The 19,860-nt window shown below is 40.6% G+C and overlaps 1 protein-coding gene across 6 annotated transcripts in view; it reads right to left on the reverse strand.

Moving 5' to 3' along the window:
• Nucleotides 1–91: 91 nt before the first annotated feature.
• The window catches only part of OSBPL1A (oxysterol binding protein like 1A), a 221,389-nt gene continuing 201,620 nt past the window's right edge, over nt 92–19,860 (reverse strand). For 5 of the 6 annotated variants that reach the window (XM_028480699.2, XM_028480698.2, XM_024121005.3 and 2 more), the window contains 10 exons: nt 19,280–19,414; nt 18,167–18,264; nt 16,788–16,970; nt 11,990–12,097; nt 10,992–11,081; nt 10,628–10,754; nt 7,613–7,729; nt 6,920–7,043; nt 5,558–5,648; nt 1,042–1,329 (listed from right to left, as the gene is read on the reverse strand). In XM_028480699.2, coding sequence (XP_028336500.1) covers nt 1,227–1,329; nt 5,558–5,648; nt 6,920–7,043; nt 7,613–7,729; nt 10,628–10,754; nt 10,992–11,081; nt 11,990–12,097; nt 16,788–16,970; nt 18,167–18,264; nt 19,280–19,414 — 1,176 coding nt within the window. In that variant the 3' untranslated portion in view covers nt 1,042–1,226. Of the gene's footprint in view, nt 1,330–5,557; nt 5,649–6,919; nt 7,044–7,612; nt 7,730–10,627; nt 10,755–10,991; nt 11,082–11,989; nt 12,098–16,787; nt 16,971–18,166; nt 18,265–19,279; nt 19,415–19,860 lie in introns of all 6 variants that reach the window. The other variant, XM_024121011.3, reaches the window with a different exon arrangement.

Below are 19,860 nucleotides of genomic sequence, written 5' to 3' on the forward strand. Positions count from 1 at the left end.
TTACTTTCTTGTAAGGACACTTGACAATCTGGCATCCTGTTAAGTGCAGCGTTAGTATATTTCAAAGTTTAAAAGAGACCACACTGTTTTGAACATTTTAAAGCCTTTATTTAGCATCAGGTAGATTATTTCATTATAACACTTGTTAACTTCAAGACAGCCATTAAAATAACTTACTGGCAGCTACCTAAGGCCCCCTGGAGCAATATCTCAGTCTGGGGTTGGGTGGGATAAATACCGTAAGATTAATGTACCCCAATTAAAGGGGCAAAGCTACTGTACAGTAGGTCTCCATACGTATCTTAAGTACACAGGTGCCTTGCAAACTTGAAATGCACAAGACCTCCTTTTATATAGTCTGATACTTATAATACATGAGTACAACTGAATTTCTGTGGTGGCATTTGCCAATGGGAGTTGAAGCACTTAAAAAGGTTTGTCATTATGTAGTGATGGTGACTAAAATCTATATTTCTAGGGTATTTTTGTGAATTGCTAGGTTTTATACATATTTTCAATTCAAACGTGTACAATTCAAACATTTTAATTCTAATGACATTAATTATAGAAAATTGTAAAAGTAAAATCAGAGCACTAAAATAAGCAAATGAAATACCTTTTCCAGTTTAGAATTTTCAAATCAGGAATATCTCTTCTGAACATTCAGGCATTTTTTTTTTTTTCTTTTTAGAGGTGGGAAGGGGTAAAATGGAGAGGATTAGTAAGAAGAAAAGCCATCTTTTCAATGCAGTCTTTACAAAATGGCATAACCTCTATATTTGAGCATATAAACATCATGTAGGAGAATTCTAAACATTTCGAAGTTAAATCTAAAACATTCAAGCATGACAGCCTAAAAATATTCAAAATAACTTGATTTGGGTTACTATATAATTCCATAAAGCTAAAGTTACATTTAGGTATAAACCTTCAGTAAATATGGCAACAGCAACCATCAAAAAGCATATTCTCCAACAGTTTCCCATACCTCTATATAAAATAGTATTCCAAATAAGCATGTTTGGATAGCAAAATTACCCATTTTTCCAAAGACGTTCATCACCAGTATCCACCTTATGCCCTACTTTTGTTGGGTGAAATGCAAGTTATCATGAGAGGATTTTTTTCTCTTTTTAAAAGATGAGTAGAAACCAAAGAAGAAAATTTTAAAACACAGGTTTAAGTCTTATCTGTAGATTAGCCAAATGCCCCAACTTGTCTATGCTTTAATAAATGTCAGGCAAATTGAAGTAGTTTCTGTCCCAGTAGCTGCCCGAGTAAAGCCAGTCCTGGGCTCCGCTGTAGGGATTAGGACCTTGATGGAACCACCTGTTTAAAGAGGAAAGACAAGATTTAGGGGGGAAACTGTTCCCGATCACAGGGTCCCTGCTGCTTCACTAGCTTGCAGACTCCCCTACTGCAGCGATTCACTTTGTTCTGTGAGTTAGGGATTTCCAAAGAGACTTTTAAGTGCTTTTAGAGAGCACGTATATAGCATAATCTTCCGAAATATGTAATGAGACCACCCAAAATGTTTAAGTATTTTCCACAGCATTCAGCAACAGTACTTGTCTAATTGTTCACCTAGGCCCATTCCTTAAAAGCATTCTATTAAGCAACGGGGAATTAGGAATTAGAATACGGAAATTAACTCTTACCACTTACCTACAGTAATACGAAGGTGCCTGATTCAGAGTAAATGCCACCCCACCACCAAACTCTTAGTTTCATTTTACAAATGAGGAGCTCAATGTCAGAGAAGTTAAATAACTTGCCCAAGCTAGTCACGGATATCAAAGTTGTTAAAGACCATGATTTGTCAAATATACTATGTTACACATAATCCACTGAAATTAATCTGATCCAAATCTTCCTGGGTCTTCATTTTCTCCATACTAATAGAGATTCATAGGCTGCATCTAGCTTTTAACATCTTTCAAATTCTAGAAAGAGCTGCCCTAATTTTCTTGCCCTTTAAAAAACAAGTCATGGGGCTTCCCTGGTCGTGCAGTGGTTAAGAATCCGCCTGCCAATGCAGGGGACACGGGTTGGAGCCCTGGTCCAGGAAGATCCTACACGGCGCGGAGCAACTAAGCCTGTGCGCCACAACTACTGAGCCTGCACTCTAGAGCCCACTCGCCACAACTACTGAAGCCCGCACACCCTTCCGCCTGTGCTCCGCAACAAGAGAAGCCACCGCAATGAGGAGCCCACGCACTGCAACGAAGAGTAGCCCCTGCTCGCCGCAACTAGAGAAGAGCCTGAACGCAGCAAAGAAGACCCAACACAGCCAAAAATAAATTCATAAAAATAAATAAATAAATAAATAACAAGTCATCCATTTTCCACATTCCCAGCTTTCTCTGGGTAATGGAAATGAAAAGTTATTTGTTCAAAAGGTTCAAATTTCAATTTGTATAACATTTTCTAATATGATTTAGTTTTCAGTAATATTTATGAAAACAGTTTCATATGTCTTTGTCATTCTTTCCAAATAAATTGCCTCTAAAAATATTTAACAATTAGAGTGAGCTTAGATTTGTTTGATAAGTCCCAAGTGGTCCTACTAATCACTGCAGCAGCACTAAAAACCCTAAGACACAAAAAATGCTTCAGATTAGGCTAATTCCTTGAAGACTGATACAGTAAATGCCCACTAGGCCAGATTTTCTAGAATATTACATATATTATTTTGCTTTTGGGACTTTTCCCTAACTAGAAAATTTAGAAGTCTACTTTAAATGATCAAGATATGTGTGTTTCAGACTTTGGTAACCAAGCTGGAAATACTTTAAGGAACCACTGTTTGATCAGTCACAGAATTTTTGTCTAATATGAAGTATATAATTTTACTCCTTTTGGTCTCAAAAAGTCCACATAGTAAAAGCACTTTTGTAGTCAGGCTTAGTAAAATCAAGCACTTCAGAAAATCAGGCAAATCAAAATCAAGGTAACCAAAAATAATTCTAAAAATTAACCAAGCCTCAGGCCTGTGCCACAGGATTTCTTCCATACAAAGTGGACAACTGGAAAGTCAAGTGCAAAGAGACTGTGCAGAACAGTAGATTCAATAGCAAAGAACGTTTTTTTGTTCACACATAAGCCAGGTGCTCTAAAGGCCATGTCTGCAAGGCCTCCCTTCGGGGAGCACTTCTTGGAGAGAGTTGCAACATGGCACTAAAGATGAGCACCTCGGATCTGAAGGTCTGATACTAGGGATTAGAGTTTCTCTCAACATCTAGTCTCTTAATTTCCAGCACTCACGTCTGAAAAACTCTGCTGCCATCAGCGTACCCCATCCACATACAAAAAAGTCCATGCTGTCTTTTCAAAGTCTTATTAAACATTTTAGGCAAGCAGAGGCAAAAGAAAAGGAGGGAGGGGGGTGAGGAGATGTCTTTGTTCTTTGTTACTCTTTAGTCAATGTTTCTGAGTCTACAGAGTCCATGGGTCTGTATCAGTAAAATAACATTAGATAAAATATTAATTCTGCATGATGCTTGCACTCGGGGAAGAGATGACTTCATCAGTTTTTTTTGGCTTCACCCCCCACCTTCTCTTCAAATCCTGTGTCTAACGCCAGTCCCCCTACTTTCTCCCCACATAACCCCACTTATTAAGGTCTCTGGGCTCCTCTACGAAAACAGGGCAGGATCACAAGCAGCCACTTCCATATGCAGGAACCGCAGTTTAAAGCCTGAAAAATCCCAAAGCTGGAACTCTTTTCAAATGAGTGAAACTGGAATCAACAGAAAAGCCAGCTTTTAGTGTGGAAGAATTGGGGACAGGTTACAATAAGGTTCTGGGTTTGATTTCTGAGGGCTGGTTTCAGCTCTACCCGGCAGAACATGCTCCTTTACAAACTGCCCCATCCCCGCCCCGACACAAACTGAACCAAGCTGTTCAAAAAGCACGTTATCGGCCAGGAGAAGACCCAGTCAGTGAATGCCACCTCTCACCACTACTGGAAAAAGACTCCAAGCACATATTCATTTGGACAAAGGGTCAGTAGGGTCACTTTTAAGGTCTGTATATTCATATAAGAACTACTGATGCTAAGAGACAACAGTGGAAGCAAGCATGTGTAAGGCTCCAAAGTGGAGCTCACAAACGTAGCTTCTAGTTTTTATTTTCAGGCTACCACAGAGCTGTCTGAAGCTCCTTGCTTCCTGCACGTTAAGACTTTACCTGACAGTAATACTTTTCTCTTACTTTGCACACTTGAAAATGTGGCCAGAAAAATAAAGGAGTTAATAATCAGAAATAGGGAATCCCCTGGCTGTCCAGTGGTTAGGACTTGGTGCTCTCACTGCCGTGGGCCCGGGGTTCAATTCCCTGGTCGGGGAACTAAAATCCCGCAAGCTGCGTGGTGTGGCCAAAAAAAAACAAAACAAATTAGAAATACAGTACAAAGTGGGTTTTCCGCAAACGAGACTAGAAACTGTTTAAAATCTATCAAATCTTTTCAGAAGGGATTGCAGTAAAGCAATGTGCTTTTGGTTTTTGTAGTTCTTTCTAATCATGGTCTGCGGCATACTTGTCCTCGAGCAAGTCTCTTAAATGAAATACACCAGCATTTGGTTTCTTCACATACAACGAGGGGACTTCCAGACTAATGGCTTTCCAGTGGTTTCCCAGATCCTGCGTGTGTGTGGGTGGGAGAAGGTGAGCCCTGCCGCTCAGCTCTCGTCCCACCCAAGCAGCCTGGTGGCCATGTGTTCCATATTTGCGGATTCTTTACGTGTTCGTTGGCAAAAAAGATTTTGATGCTAACAAAAAAGTCCAAAGACCACTGGACTAGATGCTATCTAAGGTCATTTCTAGTTCTAATAACTGTGTAAGACGCAAAAGGGCTACCAAAAAATATCTACTAAACTGCTTGTGAAATTATGCCCATATTGGCTCTGAAATTTATTTAATAACTTTCAATAATGGGACAATGGTTTCTATTACATAATATAAATGTAGAAAACGTTTTTATTCTATTCCTATTTACAAGAGATACTATTACTCAATACAGGTGACTAAGTAACTCCTGCTTCTTAAAAAGAACAAACTTTCAAAACTTGCAGATTTTATTACCCAGTTTCTGTTGCTGAATGGAATCCAAGATGTCACTTTAACAAATCGTATTTCCACATGTCAAATCCCTTGTGTTTGGAGGAGTAAAGGCATTGTCTAAATATCCTTGATACATGATATATGTATAAGCTAATGGCCCTGTAATTTACTCATATATAAGCAAATGGCTCTGAACCTATTTCATGCCAAAATCTATAACTCTACCTTCCCTCTTAAAAACAGAAGGGACAGTGTTTTGCTGGATAAGAAGGAAAGATAGTTTGCTTAACTGACACTTACCTGTGGTAATTGTGTAGGGATATTTTAACCTTAACTTCCAAACAGTCCTTTTTCTTTGCACACATGCAGCCCTTTCAGCTTGAACTTAGTCAGTGGAAAATACTTGACAACTCGCAGGGCGCAGTGAGCCAGGCTCTGCAGTCCCACGTCTGCCAGCCCCCCCACCCCCGCCCCCGCCCCAAGCTCCTCATCGCACCTCGTCTTCCAGTCCTCCTCCAACTTGGACCTGTTCTTGCGGGCCGCTCTTTGTTTCTCCTCAAGTCGCTTTTTTTCTTCACTAGCTTGATCTAGAATCAGAACATCAGTGAAAACCATTACTCTACACGGAGAGACTGCCAGGCACAGCACTCAGCACAGTCACTTTACGGAGTCAGGGATCAGCACATCTCCATTTTACCAGAACATGAACACCACGAAATTTATCCTGTCAAAATTTTAACATATCCCCAAGTTTGCACTCAAGACCCGGTCCTCTCCTACAGCTTTTGCCCTTAACAACCTCTGCATTTACCCAAGGTGCCGGCTTACTCTTAAGGCCAAAAAAAATCATGTTAAAATGCTTCAGTGAAAAATTGGGTGGAAAAACTGAATACACGTGAACATTTTCTAAATTCTTAGTGAGACCTCACAGAGCTCCTCCAGATTCCGTTCGTAAGAAAGTCAAACCATTTTCCAAAGCGTTGTTGCACTGTCTCACTGATAATTCACAGGGAGGGTCAGTGTTTAGTTAGAGCAGGGTTTCTCAGCCTTGGCCCTGCTGACACACTGCACCCCATGATTCTTCGTGGGGGGCTGTCCTGGGCACGGCAGGATGTTAGCGGCACCCGGGCCCCCACCTACTAGATGCCAGCAGCAGCTCCCCAGATGTTTCAGCCAAAGTCTCTAGACTCGGCCACACGTCCCCTGGAGGAAAAACTGCCCCCGTTTTGAGAACCACTGAATAAGAAGAAATTTAAAAGCATGAAATAAAATGTCAGAATTAACCAAGGCCAAGCACTTCTTTGAGGCTCACAAGGTGCTATTTAAATTCTGAAATATGTAGTGAAATAACTAGTCAGAATGTAGTTAAAAGTTGATAAATGTGATATTATTGTCCCAGATTCTCCTCTGATATGTAAGATATGCCTCTGGCCATATGTATTACATTAAATTAGGGAGTATCACTGAGACAATGAAATATGAGCTGCTAAGGTCCACCTCAGATTCCCAAATTTAAAACCAAAGTTTCTGAATTTAAATTGAATTTTAATTTAAAAAAATCTCTAGAGAGTTCCCTGGTGGCGCAGTGGTTAAGCCTTCACGCTCTCAATGCAGGGGGCCCGGGTTCGATCCCTGGTCGGGGAACTACATCCCACCTGCCGCAACTAAGGAGCCCACGTGCTGCAACTAAGACCCGGAGCAACCAAATACATAAATAAATACTTTAAAAAAAGTCTCTAAGGGAGACTAAAGATGGTTGTGCTAACATACTAAAATGCTGACAGTGACCAGGAGTAGAACAAACCACCCTCCTCAAAGAAATCAATCTTCACTGGTGCCGCTGTCAGGTGCTAGTTACCTATTTCCCCATTTTCCATGGCTCTGATGTCAGGACGTAGCCTGCAGTCTGTCTTAGGAATCACACTCTCCATTTCCTTGTCTACTTCATTCAAAACCATTGCAAAGCTAGTAAAATTATACATCTGAAAAGAAGAAAATGTTCAAATTAACATATACCAGGGCATAATGCAGAATGAAACCCTGAAGGCAGAAACAGTTGACAATGACCCCCTGTTCTGTGGTGACGACGGTCGGCCTTTCTCAGACCACACATCTCAGTGTTTTCACCCAAGTCTGTGCCACCTGTGGGAATCTGTCTCAAAGAAAGCCCCCCAGCAGGCCTCCCAGCATGAACATCTTCCACCACCATCACCTTGAAGGAGAGCTACAAGCAAACCCAACATTCTCCGTTCTTCATTTAAATCCTTACTTGCTAGATCTGGCTGCACCACCTTGTATTTAACGACAGTCAGTCTTGCTCCTCAGTAATTGTTAAGGAAGCCCCCCCAAAGCCTCACACCAAGGCGTCCTGGCCAGCCAGACACCAGGAGGCCTGGGTGGCAGGAATGCCCCGTCCGGGTTAGAAGCCGCAGAGGGACGACTTAGGAGCTTCTGATGACCACCCGCCTCCTCCTGGTTCCGCGTGGGCTGGGGAAAAAGCACCGTCAGAGCCCAGTAAACAGGAGGCCACGCTCAGCACGCCCAGCCTCACCTGGGTCGAATTGGGAGGCCGCGGGGCTATTCGCCACAGGAGGACGCTCCCAGGGATGACAAACACACTCTCGGAATCTGGCATTGGCATTTCATCTGACTCCTCAGAAGCGCTCATCTGGAAGAACCAACAGATGAACAAATGTTTTCAAAAGAATATACTTACAAATTGTAAAATAAGCACCGCTGACTGCACAGCATTAGGATGTAACCATACGAGGGCCGGGGCACCATGGCTTTCTCATTCTCACATCCTCACCTTTCAACACAGGCCAGGGAGCCCATAAATGCGGGCCTAGTGAGTAAGCGCTGTGAGCCTCGTGAGCCTTGTGTGTTGTCTCATTTAGGGTTCTGTGCATTCAGGTCATTATCATCACCACCATCATGCCTTTACTATCATGTTGTAATATTTTTAAAGTTTTTTTTTAAAGCCAAAATAACTCATTTAAGTATTGACTGGAACATTATGAGAGCAAGAAAAGGTTAAATTCTTGGAGCATTTAACTAAATTTATCAACAACACAAACCAGTAGGGATCCTGAAAGCATTCTATAAAAAGAGGATTTAAAACGATGTAAGGCTAGGGGCTTCCCTGGTGGCTCAGTGGTTAAGAATCCGCCTGCCAATGCAGGGGACACGGGTTTGAGCCCTGGTCCGGGAAGATCCCACGTGCCGCGGAGCAACCAAGCCTGTGCACCACAACTACTGAGCCTGTGCTCTAGAGCCCGCAAGCCACAACTACTGAGCCCGAGTGCCACAACTACTGAAGCTGATGTTACGCCACAAGAGAAGTCACCACAATGAGGAGCCTGCACACAGCAATGAAGACCCAACACAGCCAAAAATAAATAAATAAATAAATAAATATATAATCAATCAATCAATCAAAAAGATGTAAGGCTAAAAAGAAACTAACATTTCCTCTGGCTGCACCCCGCCCCCCACCCAACCTGGCAGAGCTGCTAGCAGCTCTCTGTATATTTAGTCCTTACGTAATAAACCCATAAAGTTTTTTTTTAATATAATTTTTTAAAAATTATTTATTTTTGGCTGTGTTGGGTCTTCGTTGCTGCGTGCGGGCTTTCTCTAGTTGCGGAGAGCAGGGGCTACTCTTTGTTGCGGTGCGCGGGCTTCTCACTGTGGTGGCTTCTCTTGTTGCAGAGCACGGGCTCTAGGCACACGGGCTTCAGCAGTTGTGGCTCGCGGGCTCTAGAGCGCAGGCTCAGTAGTTGTGCTGCACGGGCTTTGTTGCGCTGCGGCACGTGGGATCTTCCCGGACCAGGGCTCGAACCTGTGTCCCCTGCATTGGCAGGCGGATTCTTAACCACTGCGCCACCAGGGAAGCCCACCCATAAAGTTTTATATATAAAGAATTCAAGGCTTTGGAAGGCTAAGTCATATTCCCAATGTCACAATTACCAAATCTAGAACTACTGGCTGAGATATGCAACTTTAAAAACAGCAGCAGGGAAGGGACAACACTGGTGACAAGCTTCCCAAGGCATTTAAATACGCTCGGGAACATCAGAAATCCACAGTGGCCGATGCACATGGGAGGCGAGAGTAGACACGGGGTGGGCATGAGGCTGACTTCTCTCTCCAAGGGGCAAGGCCGTTTTTCTACAAAGACTGACCGGGGATTTACAGGACACGAGGGTGATTTTCTGGAATTTCGCCAAGGCCCTCCTCTGCCACCCCCACCTCTGTAAAAGGAGGACGAGGCCATGTCTTCACCAAGCTGCCTTGTGTTGGCTGAGCCACTGCCCAGGAGTTCGGGTTGGGGCCCGGGATCCTAGAGCATTCCTTCTCCAGCCCCGTCAGTCTTGGGGTCACTGCAGAGAAGCGTCAGTGCAACCCCCAGAAGGAGCGGCGATGCAGGTGGAGGAGGAAAGTGGACCGTGCCCAGAGATGGAGGCAGAGGGAGGGGAGAAGGGCCCGGCCAGGGGAGTACCACTGCCGTCAGCTGCGCCAGCTGCTCTGTCCCCGGGACCCTGGTAACCGGTTGACAAAGAAAGGCACTCAGACATACACTTTCTCTTTTTGAGGAAGGTTAGGGCTTCCTAAACTCTTGCATGTGTGAGAGTCACCTGAAGGGCCCGAGAGAGCTCGACACGGCGGGGCGAGAGGAGCCAGGAGCTCTGAGACGGCACTTTGGTGGCCGGTGTGATGCTCAGAGCAGACGGGGTCTGAGCTGTCTTCACCAGGAACCCCTGACCTCCGTCAACTCATCTGACATGTGGGTGCTACTGCTGTACCCATTTTACAAATGAAGGTGCTGAGGCAGAGAGAGGGTGGGAATCTGCCCGAGACTGAACCACTCAGAAGTGGGAGAGGCGGGATTCTAAGCAGAGCTCGTGCTCTGAACCGTGATGTCCGTTACTGGAAAGTAATCAGTCCTCCGACGCTTCCTGTCCAAATAGGTGCAAGCTCTGTTTAGCTCAGTCTGCTGAGCGGTCCAGCCTCCCGGGGCCCTGCGACGAAAACCTGTGGCCTCACACGGGGAGAGTCTAATGTTAAACTGTCCCGTTAGGAGAACGCTTAGTAAGAGGAGGACAGCCGTCCAGGAATGAATCCTTTAACTGCGATGCTCTCAGCTTCAGGGATCTCGGATACAAAAGAGGGCAACACAACTGCTGCAAGCATGAAAACGTACGTGATCATTCTGGGTGAAATTTCAAATATTCAAATGATCTCAACTGCTAATGCACATAAACAGAAAGGAGGACAAGGACATTGGTCTCACTAAGATGAACTGCAACTTTCCAAAGCAACGTGAGTTCTACGCCACGTGTATAACTGCATGGCACACACCCATGCTCTACGGGAGATTATGTCAAACATTCGCTACCAAGGCAGATAACTGGTTCATTAAGAAGGTTCAAGGAGAAAAATTACATGCATTAGCACCAAGTATAAAAGGTCACACTGTGACCCGCTAACAGGCCACTTCCAAAAGAATTAGTACAAATTTAAAGAGTCCAGTGATTCCTTTGATACCACCTTCTGGGATGTTCACCTGTTTGCTGTTCTTCTTCTCTTCAGTATTTTTCTTATCATTTTTTTTGTAAGCATCAAATGTGGCAGGGTCAACACTGTATAAACATTCTGTCCACTTCCCATAGAGGGCACAGAGCTTCTTTTTGCTGTCAAGAGAAACTGATGTTTAGCCAACAATTAAACCAGTGTTTTGCTGTAATTGAATATTATTATAAAGATGCTTACAAATCAGATTCTTTAAAGAAATAAATATTTCCTTGCAGAAGAAAGAGTTTTTCAATTTACTGAAATGCTTGTTTCCTACATAATGGCAGATTTTAATAACAACATTTTATTTAGTGAACGACACCTGTACCAGTCAGCATTTAAAAAGGAAACTTTACCTTTTATCTTGAATGTAGCCTTCAACTTTGTGTAACTCCTTGCCAAAAAGGCCGCATGGCTTAAAATTCAACACACATTTGTCCGCAGTCCTGTAAAGGAGATAGTGAGCTCAGGTTACCGTTCAACACAGAAGCCGTACGAGAGAACAGTGACTGTGATAACCTTTCTAGTAGCAGTTGCTGTTTACTGACTTTCTAACGCATGCCAGGCTCCACACAGAGAGTATCATGATTAATCCATAATCAGTACCGGACCCACCATGAAGAAAATGTAAAGCAAGGTTCATAAAAAATAAGGGACTTGTTGCTATGGAATGAATGTTTGCCCACCAAATTCATGTAGTGAAGCCCTAGTCGCCCATGTGAGGGTATTTAGGGGTAATTAGGTCTTAAGGGTGGAACCCTCATGAATGGGATCAGTGTTCTTCTAAGAAGAGATACGGGGAGACGATCCTTCCCTCTGCCATACAACGATTTGAGAAAACAGCCAACTTCAAACCAGGAAGAGGGCCTTCACCCAGCATTAAATCTGCCAGCACCCTGACCCGGGACTTCCCAGCCTCCAGAACCATGAGAAATAAATGTCTGCTGTTGAAGCCACTCGGCCCATGGTGCTCTGTTGCAACAGCCCGAGCCGACCAGGACACTGGCCTAAGGTCAGAGAGTAGGATTTGAACCCAACTCTTTTCAACTTTCGTGTTTCTCCTGCCACCCGCCCCCACGTGAACAATGCAAGCTAATCAGGATCAGCAAAATGAGCTGAAGGAGGCGGGAATGAACATTCCCCAAGGCTGCAGAAGCTCTGAGTTCACCAGTCTCCCCTAACCGGAAACTTTAACATAAAATCTGTTCATTAAATAGATGGGCTTTATTTACTCCAGAACTATACTGCCTGGTTCTTAAATTATCATCAGGCTGTACTAGAACTTTTTAAAAAAGACTACTGGCACCCTCTGATGACAACTGAAGGGACAGGGGAGGATGATGAAGCATCTCACTTGTGGTTTGTGATCTCCACGTTGCCATACTGCTCAATCCAGAGTTTCCCCACAATGATGTTATGTACACAGCAGGTAGGATTTGTCCACGTATATGCTTCATTGTGTCTAGAGAACAAAAAGAAAACCAAAGCCCAGAAAAATAAGTGAGAAGTGTTACTCTGTTTAAAAAGTGCATTTGCCTCAAATGCTATTACTCAGGATAACACATCAGACTGCTGGAGATGATTAAACTCTAAGACCATAAAAACTCTGCTGGTGTTAATCACAGTAAAATAGGTATCATCTGACTACTCTTACTGTTTCTTAAAAGGATGCAAAAGCTTAAGAAAAAAATTCTATCTTTCTACCAAACTCCAAATTAAACTATGTACATAATCATCTTAAGCATTCAAAAGTTTGGTGAAAACATAATAAACATAATTAAATTAGAAGTAGAAAACAGTCTATTTAGTACTTTCTAGTTCACCAAAGGGAAAAACTTGTGTATGTGAATAAGCTCCAATTTTACACATCCTTTGCTTTTGAAAACATTCGTTTTACATCTTCGTACATTTATGTCTAAATTTATTTCTAATTTACAAACAGTAAAATTCACTTTTCTTGGTGTATCTAGTTCTGTGAGTTTTAGTGCATGTGTAGATCTTTGTAACTACTACTATAATCACAATATACAACAATTCCATCACACCATCCACAAATTTGCTCATGCTGCCCCTCTATGGTCAAACCCTCCCCCAACCCTAGTCCCTAAACAACTCATTTGTTCTCCATTGCAATAGTTTTGCCTTCTCCAGAATGTCATATAGGTGGGATAATATGCCAGGTAACCTTTCAAAATTAGTTTCTTCATTTGTATAATGCATTTTAAATTCTACTTATCAATAATTTGCTCTCTCTTATTTCTGAGTGGTATTCTACTGTATGAATGTATCACAGTTTAACCATTTACTTACTGAAGGATGTTGGGTTGCCTGGTGATTAACAGTACTATAAACATCTGGGCACAGGTCTCTGTGAAAATGTTAAGTCTTTATTTCTCCAGAGTAAACACCTAGGAGTGGACTGCTGAGTCATCTGGTTAACATAGGGTTAACTCTGTAACCCTATGTTATCTGGTTAACATAGGGTTAACTCTGTTCTCCAGAGTGGCTCCGCCATTTTAGATTCCCCCCAGCAATATTTGAGATTTCTGGTTGCTCTACATCCTTGCCAACAATTGGTACTGTCAGTTCTAAAAATTATTTTGATTTTGGACATTCTAATAGGTGTGTAGTGGTATCTCACTATGATTTTGTATTTCTTTAAGGACTAATATGCTGTTGAGAATGTTTTTGTGTGCTCGTTTGTCATCCATATATCTCTTTGGTGAAATGTCTGTTCACATCTTTTGCCCAATTTCTTATTGGGTTGTTTGTTTTCTTATTCTGAGAATTCTTTACACATTCTATATACAAGTCCTTTGTTGATAAATGATTTGCAAATAATGTTTATCTATCTATGGCTTCTCTCTATTCTCTGAAGAGTGTTTTTCACTGAGCAAGAGTTTTTTATTTTGATAAAATCTAATTTATCAATTTTGTCTTTTCTAGACTGTGCCTTGGTATTATATCCATAAGATGTCATTGCCTAATCCAAGGTCATAAAAATTTTCTCCTGTTTTCTTCCAAAAGCTTATAATTGTATATTAGATTTTAGCCTATGGTCTATTTTGAGCTTATTTTTGTTTAAGCTGTGAGATGTAAGTTGAGGTTCATTTTTTTAACATACCTACTTCCAACTGTTCCCACACCATTTGTGGAGAGGACTATCCTTCTTCACTGAATTGTGTTTTTAACCTTTGTCAAAAATCAATTGACCATGTTTCTGTGGTCAGTTTTTGGACTCTATTCTCTGTTCCCTTGATGTATGTGTCTATCCTTTTGTCAATACAACACTGTCTTCATTACAATGGCTTTACTGTTACGTCTTAAAATTAGGAAGCTGGAGTCCCATCAATTCTGTTCTTCCCTTTCAAAACTGTTCTGGCCGTAGTGTTTCATTTGTCCTTCCATATAAATTTTAGGATCAACTTCTCTTTATGTATCAAAAATCATTCTGGGACTTTTAAATTTAGATTGTGTTAATATAGATTGCTTAGAGATCAATTATGGGAAAACTAACATCTGAATTATATTAAGGATTCCAAGTATAGTGAGACATAGTATGACTCTCCATTACTCATAGTCTTTGATTACTGTTACCAGTGTTTTACAGTTTTCAGCATGTGGATCCTGAACATATTTTATTATCTGCATCCTGCTATCAAGCCTATCCCAGTTATTATTTTTGTTATTGTAGTTTTTCAGTACTAAAACTTCCAGAAATAATTTTATTTCTTTACTCCAATGTCTTTCTATTCATTTTAAGAGATCACCTTTATGTCATGGAGCATAGTTATAATAGCTGCTTTAAAGTCTTTGATACAGATTTCAATATCTGAGTCACCTTGGGATTAGAGTCTGTTTATTGTTTTTTCCTTCTTTTCTCTTTCTCTCTCACACGAGGAGATCATAGAGTACTAGACTTTCTCTGACTTATTTCGCTTAGCATAATGTCCTTGAGGTCCATCCGTGTTGTTGCAAGTGGCAAAATTTCATTCTTTTTTATGGCTGAGTAATATTCCTGTGTGTGTGTGTGTGTGTGTGTGTGTGTGTGTGTGCGCGCCACAATTTCTTTGTCCATTCATCCAACGATGGATGCTTGAGTTTTCTTTTCTCTTTCTCTCTCACACGAGGAGATCATAGAGTACTAGACTTTCTCTGACTTATTTCGCTTAGCATAATGTCCTTGAGGTCCATCCGTGTTGTTGCAAGTGGCAAAATTTCATTCTTTTTTATGGCTGAGTAATATTCCTGTGTGTGTGTGTGTGTGTGTGTGTGTGTGTGTGTGTGTGTGTGTGTGTGCGCGCCACAATTTCTTTGTCCATTCATCCAACGATGGATGCTTGAGTTGTTTCCATATCTTGGCTGTTGTATGGAATATGTATAATATGTATAATAATGCTGCAATGACATGGGGGTGCAGATATCTTTTTGAGTTAGTGTTTTTGTTTTCTTTGGGTAAATACTCAAAAGTGGAATTGCTGGATCATGGTAGCTCCACTTTGAATTTTTTGAGGAACCTCCAAACTGTTTTCCATAGTGGCTGCACCAATTTACATCCACCAACAGTACACAAGGGTTCCCTTTCCTCCACATCCTGACCAACATTTACTTCTAGTTTTTTTGATACTAGCCTTTCTCACAGGTGGGAGGTGATACCTCATTGTGGTTTGATTTGCATTTCCTTGATGGTTAATGATGTAGAGCATCTTTTCATTTACCTGTTGACTATCTGTATGTCTTCTTTGAAATATGTCTATTCAGATCTTCTGCCTACTTTTTAATTGGATTGTTTTTTCTTGCTATGAGTGGTATGCATTCTTCATATATTTTGGATGTTAGCCCATTACATGGGCTACATGATTTGCAAATATTTTCTCCTATTCAGTAGGCTGCCTTTTCATTTTGTTGATGGTTTCCTTTACTGTGCAGAAGCTTTTTAGTATGATGTAGTCCCATTTGTTTATTTTTACTTTTGCTCTTTTTGGCGTCAGAGTCAAAAAATCATTGCCAAGACCTATGTTAAGGAGCCTACCACTTATGTTTTCTTCTAGGAGTTTTATAGTTTTCAGTCTTACGTTCAAGTTTGTAATCCATTTTGAGTTAATTTTTGTGTATGGTATAAGAGAGGGGTCCAGTTTCATTCTTTTGTATGTGCCTGTCCAATTTTCCCAACATCATTTATTGAAGAGACTGTTCTTCTTCTGTTGTATATTCTTGCCTCCTTTGTTGTAAATTAACTGACTCTATTTGCATGGACTTATTTCTGGGCTCTCTTTTCTGTTCCATTGATCTATGTGTCTGTTTTTATGCCAATACCATATATTTTAATTACTATAGCTTTGTAATATAGTTTGAAATCAGGGAGCATGATGCCTCCAGCTTTGTTCTTCTTTCTCAAGACTGCTTTGGCTATTTGGGGTCTTTTGTGATTCCATAAAAATTGCAGGATTGTCTATTTGTGTGAAAAACGTCATTGGAATTTTGATAGAGATTGCACTGAATCTGTATGTTGCTTTGGATAGTATGAACATTTTAACAGTATTAATTTTTTCAATCCATGAGCACAGAATTAATTCCATTTACAACTGCATCAAAAGGAATAAAATACCTAGAAATAAATTTAAACCAGGAGGTGAAAGACTTGTATATTGAAAAGGACAGTAATGAAAGAAACTGAAGATGACACAAATAAATGGAAAGGTATTTCATGGCAATCTTTTTTCTATTGCAAAAGAAGAGAACTTTCAACTTAACCCAATGTCTAAGATGTACCAATGTGATTGTTATTTCAATATTTCTCAAAGTGAATTCACTTTAAAAGATGGTTAACCAAAATATTATTACCATGATATACAGAAAGCTTGTCTATTAAGAACTGTCATGCAGTGATTAACTCCATTTTATCTTAAAATAGATCCAAACAAACACCACAGTCAAACATCAAGTTAAACTTTTTACACATACCTAGGCTGATTAACAATGGCTATTGCCATGTTTCTCAAATTCTTTTACATGATGGTAGAAAATTTATACTTCATAAAAGCAGTTTCTTTGTCTCCACCTTTTGAATAACAAGGTCAAGTCTGTGTGCAAGTGTATATACTAATGAGTAGGTACACATGAAAAGAGTTAAAGGCATGATTCTGACTCACTCAAGGAGCTCCAACGTGATGGTTCCTTTGGGTTCTGCTTCTACGCTCTTCCCCCAGAACTTCAGTTTGGGATAGATTGAGCCATGAAAGATGAAATCATTGTTTAATCCTTCAGCATGAAATGCACTAATGGGTGGGTGATGGCTGACCTGCTCAGAGATGAGTCTGAAACCAAGGTCATCTCTTAAGATTTAAAAAACAAACAAACAAAAAAAGGTAGTGTTATATAATAAACTGTTATCACAGAATCTATACATTACTGTCATTTCAGTGAAAAAGCAATGTTAAAGTATTAAGGAAATGGATTTGACGAAGTAAACGATACTTCGTTATCATCCTGATGGAAGGACAACACACGAACAATTGCACGTATGCAACCCAAACAACTAAAACCAATGTTATTATAAACCTAGCTACGTAAACACATTAAAATAAAGAACACCCACATGAATTTGGGTGATTTCCATGAATTGACAATATTAGCCATGTAAATTTAAAACTTATTCCATTTATATTAAGATTGAAGAATCTAATGTATCTCCTTTACAAACATCTAGGGAATAAATGAGATCAAAACTTGTGGAGGGAAGAGAAAGCTTCAGAAAAACTAAAGCCAAATGAATTCCCTAACTGTGTGTAAAGAAGCAAGCTACAGCAGGAAATGCAACTCTAGATACATTCATTGCCTGTATGCCAACAGTGTGAGTTTATGCTAATGTATTTTATATGGTTATTAAAAAAAACCCAGGGACTTCCGTGGTGGCGCAGTGGTTAAGAATCCACCTGCCAATGCAGGGGACATGGGTTCGAGCCCTGGTCCGGGAAGATCCCACATGCCATGGAGCAACTAAGCCCGTGTGCCACAACTACTGAGCCTGCGTTCTAGAGCCCGCGAGCCACAACCACCGAAGCCCACGCGCCTAGAGCCCGTGCTCTGCAACAAAGACAAGCCACCCCAATGAGAAGCCCGCGCACCACAATGAAGAGTAGCCCCCCCTCGCCCCAACTAGAGAAAGCCTGTGTTCAGCAACGAGGACCCAATGCAGCCAAAAATAAATAAATTAATAAATTAATTAAACAAAACAAAACAAAACAAAAAACCCAATCATGCCTTATGGTCCACATAAGGAGAAAGGATGATAACTAATCCCACAAGATCAGGAATACTGAAATCCTTGTAATGGTTCATTTTATGTATGTTTTCATATTTTTGACATAATTTCTAAAATAATAAATATCATAGAAACAAACAAAATTGTTAACTTTCTTCAGTCATACAAAATGTTGGTAAATGCTAAAAAAATACACATTTTCCTTTGAAGAGCTATATAAATCATGCAAATTCAACTATCCACCTGGAATAGTGTGAAAGATCTTACCGAACTAATTCATAAGTCTCTCCCAGAAGTGGGTTGAAAGGCTTTCCAGTACGTTCCCACTGAGAAGCAACAGCAGATACAGCAAATGCAGCTACACACTGTGGGACAGAGCATTAGAAGTTAAAAATAGCCTTGCTGGCTCCTCATGCTTTCAGGATTTGAAATTCTGCTGAAAACAGTAATTTACAAAATGATTTTGAGGAGTTTAATTACTTTGTATTTTTAACATGGCCTAATAAGCAAACTAATAAGCAAACGTGGATATTCAGAATGAAAATTACTCTGAGACTCTTCCTATAGATCATCCCAACTGTGGGTTTTATAACACCCTGAGAGTGCTACAAATTCTCTCAAGGACTTTTAAAAAACTCTCAAATCCTAAATTACTCTTAATTCCTTTAAAATTTCTAAAAACTACATCACTTTTAGGATGGGGCGAAGAGATAAAACTAAACAAATTGGTATCAAGTCCAATGAGGTTGGGAAAAGCTGATTATATAAATGAAAAGACAGAAAGACTCCATTTAGAATTCTATTGCTTTGTTGGAAGGAGAAGAATGTATCTACTATACTCTCCCTGTGTCTAGTCAATCCATATACATCACATGAACACCTTCTCTTCAGAGGAAAATAAAAAAGTGCAATTCCTTGTTGTCCTTTGTTTTAACCTATAGTAGTATGTGTATATTTATATACACACATAAGCATAAATATACATATTTATCTGTGTATGTATATATCTATTCCTTCTTAGAAACACTGAGAGAGTCTGAAAGAAAGGTTGAATATTTTTACCCTAACACAATGCTACTTTCTAAAACAAAGTCTCAGAAACAGCTCACCAACATCCAGGTTTGGTTTTGGACCACGTTCTGCTTCTCTTGCAATTCTCGTTGGTCTTTCCACTATGGTGGCACTCTGACTAGAGGATGGCGAGGAAGGAACACAGACGACTCTCCAAACATGCTGACTATGTAATAATAACGTTTGCTAACCTCACACTGGACTTAACATGAATTCTGTGTATATGTGTTTGGGGCGGGGGGAGGGGAGAAGGTGGCAGAGAAGACTTCCTAAGACTTAAACCTTTCCCAGTGCTTGCCTGACACATACCTGCATCCTTTCCACAGGATCAGCAAATGAACTGGCCTTGTGGATGAGGTACGTATGCTCCATGTATTCAGTGAGTCGCTGGAGGAAGCTCAAAGGCTCATTAAATATAACTGGCATAGTGATCTTGGAGAGTTCCTATTTAACAAGAAAATGGAAACTGTGATGTCCAACATACACAGCAAACTTACATGCTGCTGTCTCTACATAACATGTTCCTGGAAAGGAAGTCACAGAAAACAGCAAATTTAATTAGTATCAGTTCAATTTCATAAATCTTCCCAGAGCATCTAACGTGGAGTATATTGTTCTAGGCCTTGAAGAAAATACAAAGACTACCCAAACATTCTCCTTGGCTTCGAGGAGCTTGCAATCTACTGGTGAGCAGTGAGATGATGACTATTAAAAAGATCAGAATTAGGAAATGGCATATAAAGGTCATGGGGACACAAAGACCAAAAATCTTCATAGTGGGCTAAGGAGCAACCACATATACCATTTTTGTGGATAATTTTTCAAAGGAATTTCAGACTGTTTTTGACTAACAACATTGAGGTTTCCCGAGAACACTGATCCATTATACA

Source organism: Physeter macrocephalus, chromosome 19 (genome assembly GCF_002837175.3).
Source record: "Physeter macrocephalus isolate SW-GA chromosome 19, ASM283717v5, whole genome shotgun sequence".
Lineage (NCBI taxonomy): Eukaryota > Metazoa > Chordata > Mammalia > Artiodactyla > Physeteridae > Physeter > Physeter macrocephalus.